General features: G+C 39.6%; 1 protein-coding gene across 1 annotated transcript; it reads right to left on the minus strand.

Annotated features, from left to right (window-relative positions):
- Positions 1-928: 928 nt before the first annotated feature.
- LOC134873243 (general transcription factor II-I repeat domain-containing protein 2-like) lies at positions 929-9,814 on the minus strand. The gene is made up of 3 exons (XM_063896714.1): positions 9,550-9,814; positions 8,918-9,231; positions 929-1,009 (listed from the first exon to the last, which is right to left on the minus strand). The coding sequence occupies exons 1-3, from the start codon at positions 9,743-9,745 to the stop codon at positions 929-931; spliced, it is 591 nt and encodes a 196-aa protein (XP_063752784.1). The 5' UTR covers positions 9,746-9,814.
- Positions 9,815-10,052: the final 238 nt, after the last annotated feature.

The raw sequence follows: 10,052 nt of genomic DNA on the forward strand, positions 1-10,052 counted from the left end.
AAAATAAGATTGTCTACATCATACTTGTTAAATATCTACATGATTGCATTGTAATTAACACGTTAGCATAATGATACATGTAAAATTAGCTTTATTTCCTTTCGACCACACAGAAAATGTCTGTACTGTAAATGCATGGATTAAGGTGAACATCAGTGATTCATGTGTTTTTAAATAAGATTTATGGTACATTCTGACTCTTTTTGTTTAAAAAATATAGATATTTATTGGATATGCTTAAAAAAGATTGTCACTCCTGTTTACATTTTTTTGTTTTTTTCTAGCAGGGTTCCAATCATGCCGTGTTCACATTCGATGACACAGAGTTTGAACTTCGCCCTTCAAAACACAGTTCAAGGTACGTCCATCTCCCCCTCTTTCTGGAACCAGAGTCCAGTCTGCTCTGATTGGTTAGCTGACCAGCTCTGTTTTGATGGGTCAACTGCTAAGAGAAGTCATTCCCCTTAGCTTTTCACTTACAATGTGTTGGAGCACTAGCCAATTGTGTTACATATTGATGTCACTATGTTACGGGAGTGAACAAATGTGTCCAATGGAGGTATTTCCGGCAGGGGGGGAGTGTGTATTTTAGCCTTTGCAGACCATTTACATGCGCAAAAACCTATATAACACGCTACAGGTAAAGGAAAACCCCCAAGAGCCTAATTGGGCCGTCTTTCTGGTTTGCATTCTAGGAAAATCCACACCATAATGCTTTGTTTTAGCAACTATGAACAGCTCTGGCACTATAAACAAGTATTCATTCAAGTGCACCTCTCAGTAAGAATTATTTCTTGAATTCCCACTTCACCCCTGTTTTCAGACACACACACACACACACACACACACACACACACACACACACACACACACACACACACACACACACACACACACACACACACACACACACACACACACTCTTCCCTCACTGTTTTCTGATGTTGGCCTTTGACCTATGACCTCTCAGCGAAGTGTGTCGAGGGTCATCATTAGACTGGTCTGGAGCCTGTGGGAGACATTAAGCACACACTGCTTTGACTCTCCACATAGGAATACTTGACGGTTGGATACTACTGAGTGTCGATGTATTGAATTACCATTACTGTCTCTTCTGTAATTCACAAGCTGGTTTGTGGCCTTTGAAAGTTTGATTTGAAGTGAGTTATTGTTTACTTTCCCAAGATTTTTTCACTTGAAGATTGTCATTTATATTCTAACTTAACGAGGTGTCAACACAGAAAGTGCAACTGAGCAGCAGAGGAGGATGCAACGAGGTATAATATTGAGTGTATCTGACATCCCTATCATTTGTTACAAATCAGCACAAGAAAAGATTAATATGATGGATATTCCATGTCTGTTTTAGAATTTTGTTCAGTTTTGGGGATAAAAGTTATAGTAATATTACAAAAAATCTTGGTCAAAGATTAATAAAGCCATCAGTGGTGCAGTGTTGACATATTTCTGTAGGCCAGTTAGCATCGCAAGGGCTCCCTTGATGCTAATCCAATTGCTTTTTGTCAAGGGCTCCCTTGACAAAAAGCAATTGGATTTCCCCATTAGATTGTAGTATATTGCATAAAATAAGCTGTGTGGCCACCATACAGTACGTTTATGATACTTACACATGTTATTCATCAGAAATAAAAAGCTTACATAATGCTATAAACAAACTATATCACGCTCGCATCATCACGGCTAAGCTAAAGGGAACTTAGCTATTGCTAAGCGAACTTGTGAGGTTTAGAAGTCTAATTTTAATATAGCCACTTGTTAGAAACCACCGTTTTTTTGACACGTTAGAAGCTTCGTTCACGAGCGGAGTACTTACTGGCGTATTTTTTGTCGTAAAACAAAACGTAAAAATCGCTTTTAACCACAGACCTTATTTCAGTCTTCTGACCACCAACACGTTCAAACAACTGTTGACTTCAAGTAGAGGGAACTGGAAGTAATGAAATGCTAAGTCTTCTCCGGGTTTTAGGACTCTTTACTGCACTCCACTCTATGAAAATTATTACAAAACGAATGAATGATTCTGTTTCTGCCTCGCATAAACTTAAACCTGGGTCATCTCTAAACATGTCAGTTCAAACACTGCATTATAATACGTTCCCACAGGAGACTCGATTGACCACTTGTGATTGATATAACTTCCCTGATAAATATGCACATAAACACGTTGATCATAAAATATCTGTATGCGCTGTTGGTTTGATGACATGTTTACTTCCTGTACACAACAGAAATCAACTAAACGGCAGAATCCTTTAAGTAGTTTGCTTTTGGGGAAAAAAATGATTCAGTTCAAATAGTTTTTTTCGAAGGTCAGAAGAAAACATCAATAATGGCTGATTTCAAACTTTTGAAAGGTAGTGTGCATCCAGAATTTTTCATAGTTTCACACTTCAAATCAAAACAGAAACATTTCGACATCATTATCAATAGGAAATTCTTGCAAATAAAAGAGTGATTCGATAATGAAGCCAAACTTAAATGGCATCTCAATACGATCTTTTCATTTGGGAATGATGATGACAAATGGACCTGAAGGACTGGAATCTGTTCACAACATATAACAATAACCCGAACAGTAGGATTTGTTAAGGAGGCTAAAATGCTGGCAGACTGTGCAGCTGGCCAAAAGTTAAAAATACGGCTGAGGTCCCAACAGAGAGCGTGTAAATCTTCAGACAGGATGGATGTAGCTGTCGTTTTCGCTGTTGTTGTTTAGGTGTCCACCATTCCTTGTAGAGACAATGGTGTTAATGAGCCTCACATATCAACCACAGCACACTCCATCCTCTGTGTGTGTGTGTGTGTGTGTGTGTGTGTGTGTGTGTGTGTGTGTGTGTGTGTGTGTGTGTGTGTGTGTGTGTGTGTGTGTGTGTGTGTGATGGTCAGGGGCTGTAAATCTCATTGTGAAGTGTTGCTTTTGCTTGTGTTTGTCTTTAGTTGTCTTTAAAAGCAGCTCAGGCTCAGACCGAAAAACTGATAAACATTTAGCTAGTATGAATGACTGACAGCTGCTAGCTTAGCATCGGACCAGCAAGTACAGCTTCCTAGCACTGAAAGAGTTGTGACAACAAGGGCGGGCAGAGTGAGGCAAGCCCCTTGGAAGTGCATCAGACGTTCAAGCACATTTTTGTTGTAGCCAAACGACTGTGCTACAACATGTGTGTCAGTCCATGATGTAATTGGGCCCGAAAATACTTTTTCCAATGACTTTTGAGAATATTGAGATATTGATATTGAGAAAGAGTCATCTGTATCAGCGGATCATTTTCTAAAAACGAAATCAACGACCTGGTACGACCACTGAGCAACTGTCATATGAGTTAAAGGATCCCTGCCTTCACCGTGGATGTTCCCCATGACATCACTCATTGGTTTGTGGACAGCTTTGAATCCTTGAGATTTGTGTTTTTTATCAGAAGTGCAAAAAAGAGGGTGTAGTTAAGTCCGTCCGAACAATAAAGGATTTAGGTGAACAAAATGTTAAATTTCATGAAATGAAAACCACTGTGTGTCAAAAACACACTCACATAAACCTTACATTATAAGTTAGCAACCTGTCATTCAGAATGTATCAACTCCCTAAATCATATCATATCATATTATAATCGATTTTACTCTTAATGTGATTATTGTTTACAAATTACAGGTCATGCTGTATTTAAACTAGTAATTACATAAACATGGTGGGAAAATGTTTCAAGCGAGTCCTTTCGTTCATAGACTTCTATACAGTCAGACATTTTGTAGCTAATGGAGTCCTCCTGCTGGCTATTAGAAAGACAGCAATTTATAAGGCACTGCTGGATTGGCTTTATTTTATTTTTTCCGGATGTTGCAGCTTGATAATTTCCCCCAGTCTTCTTCATTTATATAGATGTATATCAACTACTCAATATTCATTTATTTCTGATTAAATTGATTACCATTCTTTTTATAGCTAATGATAATTTTATTATCTACAGAAAAAGTCACATTGCAGTATGATGCAGCAGCATGATCAGGTTTCTTGAAGAAAGCTGGCACTTTTCACTGCCGTCGCGATGCGTTCACTATCTGTAAGTGGCAGGACGTGGAAGAAATTCTCTGTTGGAGTCAGGCTCAGGTTTGCCATCTGTCAGCTCTGATGGCCTGGCTATCGATCCAATGCTAGGGTCACACCAGGACCCTGACCCCCCACATCACGGCCTGACACACACACACACACACACACACACACACACACACACACACACACACACACACACACCCACACACACACACACACACACACACACACACACACACAGGGCAGGTTTAGGTATGTGACAGTAATGTGACAGTCATTTTCCCAGCATGATGGCTGTCAGTGTCAGCCTGCTGAGCAGCAACACAGCCGTCACTCCTAACCTTTTTATCCTCAACACCTACCCAGATCAAACCCTAACAACCTCTACACAGGCTGGACCACATGCTGTGTGTGTTTGTGTGTGTGTGTGTGTGTGTGTGTGTGTGTGTGTGTGTGTGTGTGTGTGTGTGTGTGTGTGTGTGTGTGTGTGTGTGTGTGTGTGTGTGTTTTGTATGTGTGTTGGAATACACATTAGGCAGGCTATTGTGTCTGTGCACCAATAAAAACACCCATTTTATATGGAAAGGAATTGTTCACACTTATGTCTTAATATTCAATTGAATAACTCTTTTTTATTTTTATTACTTTGACACCCGGTCAGATTTAATGGATGTGTTTTTCCTTACACTCTCAGATGAATTTGTCAGATCAGGAAACAGGACTCCTCCCTTCTTTCGATCCACTTTAAAAAACCACGTAAGCAGATCAAACGTCCCATCCTGCAGCTGGAACATCCAGCAGAAGAATCAGCAGACAGGAACAGCATTGAACTGGAATTGATACTCAATTAGGTGTCGCTTTAATGAGGAGAAAAGCAGTTTTTTTCTTTTCTGCTGTTTTGCTATTTAGTTGCAGCTGATCTGTTCAGATTAAACACATCGACAGTGAAATAGTAAACTTCACTTAAAGTTTAAAACATAACATTTGTGAGTTTGTGTGTGTGCTTCAGGTGGTTCTGTGGCTTGAAGGTTGCCGGTTTGATGCCTGCAGTGTCTCTTCCATCCATCCCTGTTTAATAAAACAAGGCTCCGGGATGACCTCTGACCCCTCTGGTGAAATAACTTCATGTCAAATGTACACTCAAATTTTCTCTTAGCTAATGATTAAACTGCTCCTAAATGATTATCAATTTAAGTCTCACACACAATAAAACTATAATTAATTCATCAGTTTAAATAAAAAGTCTTTCAACATTAAACATCCAAAAAGAGCTGAAATGATGACATTCTTTATATTACTTATAGTCTGCTTTAAGATGAAAATGACACAAATGTATCTGACTACCAGGAACTAAAGAGAGAAAACTCTCTGTCGTAACAAATACAAATGACAACAGAAGTTATTTAGTTTGGACTCTCAAAAAGTGTGACTACCACTGAAGAAATTGTTGATTGAAACTAATATGGTCTATTGAAAGTAATAATGAAAACCAACATTCTTCAGATATGAAATCCTCCCAACAGCTTTTAATTTGAACCAACAAAATGATGAACAAATTTAGCTCAGGTATTCTGTTTGTGTCATTATTTTCCAGAATGTAATCTCTAGAGCATTTAAATCACATAATGACTAAAACCAGTTTTCAAACTTAGAATCCTTGGAATATAGAAATGTCAACACATTGGTAAATTACATCGTCCCTGTTAGCTTGCTATCATGTAAAGAATAGCCTTAGCTCAAAACACTACTGTAGCTTGACTGTTAGCTTGGCCCTTAATATGGATATTTTATTTAAGGTATACTGTTTGTGTGCATGTGTCATTATTTTCCACAATTTGGGGCATTTGAGTTCTGTATCCAAATTATTGATATCAACATTTGTGGAGTGCTTGCTCTCCTAGAGACGTCAATTTGGAAATATTGTTACATTGACAGCAAGAAACTGAAACCCTCCACACACATAAGGATCCTCCATTGAAATCATACACGTAATAAACCTTCATAACCGTAAAATATCCAAATTGTGAACAAACCCAAAACACACCGGCACACATAGAGGACTAAAAAAATCTTCAAAACACACACACACTCTCTCCAGCTGCAGGACGAGGGAGCAGGAAGCGGGGGGTCCAGTTTTTCTTCTTCATTAGTGTTTGTGCCTGCAGGTGTTAAATACTATTAATGACCTCCAGCGTCACTACTTACCTCTGAGCTCGGCCTCGCCTCAAGTGATTTTATCGACTACCCGACTCCTTACTCACTGTGTGTGTGTCTGTGTGTGTGTGTGTGTGTGTGTGTGTGTGTGTGTGTGTGAGAGATTATTCTGCTGCGATATTATCAGGAACTTTAATAAGTTGATTAGCGCTGAGGCGCTATCTGCTAACTGAATCTAGATGATGATGTTGATTGGATGGAGCGCGGCGCCATCCATCTTTCTGATTGGCTAATAACTGAAATCCATCACCGTTTCACCCGGTTTTGGCCAGGGTGTGAGTGTGTGTGTGTATGTATGTGTGTGGCTTGTTCCCTCCACTTAATCTGCTCCGGTTCATTTTATTTATTCTCGTCTCTTTTCTTGTTCTGGTCCTTCTTCTACCGTTGTTAATTTCACCTTCCTCTCTTCTTACTTTTCCTCCTTCTATCCTTTCCTCTTTTCCTTTCTCTCTGTTCCTACTTAGTTTTGGAAGGCAGGACTTTGTGATATGGTACAAACACACTCTCTCACACACACACACACACACACACACACACACACACACACACACACACACACACACACACACACACACACACACACACACACACACACACACACATGAACACATGCACACACACACAAATTAGAATTCAGTTCAAAGTAATTTGCACAACAATTCCAGTGAAGCAGCTGTAGTATTTTTAAATCTCAGCTAAAATATTGATTAAAAAAAACAAGAAAGATACATATGAGAACATAATCTTATGTTCTCATATGTATCTTTCTTGTTTTGTATTATATTCTTGAATATAATAAAGTCATATAATTTATATAAATGAAATAGAATATGACTATTGGAGTGTACCGTGGCCGACGGGCAAAAGATTGTTAATAGAGCAACGCTGCAATTTCAAAAACGATATTTACAATAACCAAACACTAACTAGCGCTCCAATCCCAGCCGTGTGCATCACTTTTTAGTGTCCCCGTTTCTGTTGTGTTTTGAGCTTCTTGCAGCATTTTGTATTTTCTGTGTTTACGCAGCGCTTTTAGTAAACCCTGCACATCTTTCCTCAAGTCGGTGGATGTTTTCTAAATCCTACGCATGTGTTGTTAAATTGTTTAGTATGTTTCATCATTTGCATTTGTGTTTTTATTTTTGCATTGTATTTTGTTGTAAGTGGTTAAAAATATATACAGTACGTAAATAGTTCTATATTGATGACAAATTCAACATTTGCAGTGAACTCTTTATAAACACCAGAAAAAACAGAAGAGAAGAAGGTGTGTGTGTGTGTGTGTGTGTGTGTGTGTGTGTGTGTGTGTGTGTGTGTGTGTGTGTGTGTGTGTGTGTGTGTGTGTGTGTGTGTGTGTGTGTGTATTGATCGGCAGCAGTAACCACATGTTCGGCCTTTATTGATATTCAGGGTCACTGAAGCCAACAGCTCTTTGTTTAGCGAACACACACACACACACACACACACACACACACACACACACACACACACACACACACACACACACACACACACACACACACACACACACACACCAAAAGGCTCATGCAGAAAAAAGACACAACGAAGTACAGTAGTCGCATGTCAAAATTGGAGTATGAATAAAATACAACAACTAAATTCATAAAGCTAATAGTTACAAATAATACAGATCAATTGAGTGTACCATTTACCATGACAAAACTGTGTTAAAGCGCAACACTACCAGTGATGTCCATCCATCGGTGTAAAAAGTATAAACTTAAGGCTATATCTTTCTGTCTGGTTTCCAAAAGCTGCGGCAGATGTCTTTAATGGCTGTCAGATAAGGCTGTGCAGTTGACGGAGTTCCGCTTGTTCATGGTGCTTTGTTTGGGTTGCACCTAGCTAAACAGCTGCTTTTACAAAGTCTTGGCAGTGGTTACCCTGAGTTCTTTGGCATACTGTTTCACAGATGCTTTGGTGTTCATGATTATTTGATCAACATGTTTTTCACGGCTAGTGTTATCCTCCACCTACATTTGAGGTTACGGGTCAAAGGGACTCTGAGTATCTAAATCAGGGGTGCCCAAATACTTCCCGATGGAGGGCCAAAATTGAACGTGAGGGGAGGTGCCGAGGGCCAAAATGATAATTTTGCAGTACATTAAGTGTACGGTAAATATATGAGTGCAGTACATTACGTGTGTAAGTTAAGCATATGTGTGCAAAATAAACACTATATCACAAAGTCCTTTTGAAAAAAGAATTGCACTGTTTATTGTGCTTCACATTTAGGTCAAAAACATTTCAGAACATCGATCTGGCTTCTTTAAATTAAAAAAATAACTGAAGCACTATGAAATATTTGTGGACAGGTGTGGAACATTAGGCTACCAGTCCTTGGGCCTACCATACTCCCAGGTGACACAATGGGGGCCTAGGGCAGGCCTACATATTCTGCCTGTAGTAGTCCAATCAGTGGGAAACATGAAGCCTGTTCTTGGTTTTTAAAAGCCTCTCAATATCAGGTTCAAGCTGACTAACTGACAAAGTGAGAATGTCATGTAGGTGAGAGTCAGATAAAGCATTCCTCAGTTTGGACTTGTTAAGATTCATAAGGCTGAAAGCCTGCTCACAGACATAAGTACTTCCAAAGACGGATAACATAACCTGGGCATGTTTGCGGATCTTGCCATATCTGTGTGCGGGAATAGACCTGTAAAAGTCTTGTAAGGAAAGCTCTCTGAACCTGCTATGGAGGTCTGAATCAGACTGAAGTTCCAAAAGTTCCATTTGAAGCTCCTCACTGACTGCATCCACATTCACAGAAAAAGGTTGAGCAAACAGCTCAAATGCTGTTGTATTTCCACGAAAATCTTCAAAGCGATGGTCGAACTCCACCTCAAGATTGTTGAGAATGTCGAGGTATTTTGGTGTGTCTTCCTCCATCAACCCAACTTCTCTGAGGCTGGGGAAATGTGCCAAATTTCCTGAAAATACAGACACAAAGACAAAAGCAGCAATGTAAGATGCAAGGTTGTTCATGAAATGAAATGAAATACCAATCATCAATCAAATGGTGGGCAGGGGATATATTTTGTTTTGTTTATGGCTGCAGTAGACTATGAAAAGCAATACAACTACTGTTTTGGATTTAATGCCTGGTTTAGTGGTTTTAAAAAGAACATCTATTTTCCACCAACACAAAGTATACATGCATCACAAACAATATATCTATGATAGCATGTTGTGACAACAAGCGTAATACATTGTTTTATGTTCAATAAAATATTAAAGTTAGATCTCACCTGTTGAAAGATGTCTGCTAAGCAGCTGGAGCTTTTGCTTGAAGGCTTTGACATGGTCATACATCTGCGTGATCATCTGGTCTCTCCCTTGGAGCTGAAGATTGAGGATATTCAGCAGCTCTGTGATGTCCACAAGAAAAGCCAGGTCTGCAAGCCAGTGTCTGTCCGTGGGCACTTGGATGTTGTTCGTCTTCATGGCTTGAAACTCTCTTATTTCCTCGCGCAGATCAAAGAAACGCCGCAAAACTTTCCCACGGCTCAACCACCGCACCTCCTGATGGTACAATACATCACCATACTGGGCATCCAGTGACCATAAAAATATCCACACCTTTTGTTGTCCCTTTCAATGTTTCAAGGCCCGCTAGTTCTTGACACACTTCAAAGTCCTCATTGACGCCTCGCAAAAACACCAGCAACTGTGCTGAGTCGGACATGTCGGTGCTTTCATCGCACGCAATGGAGAAGGCAGAAAAGTGACTTGCTCTTTGGGCTATCTGACC

This window comes from Eleginops maclovinus, chromosome 12, assembly GCF_036324505.1.
Source record: "Eleginops maclovinus isolate JMC-PN-2008 ecotype Puerto Natales chromosome 12, JC_Emac_rtc_rv5, whole genome shotgun sequence".
NCBI lineage: Eukaryota > Metazoa > Chordata > Actinopteri > Perciformes > Eleginopidae > Eleginops > Eleginops maclovinus.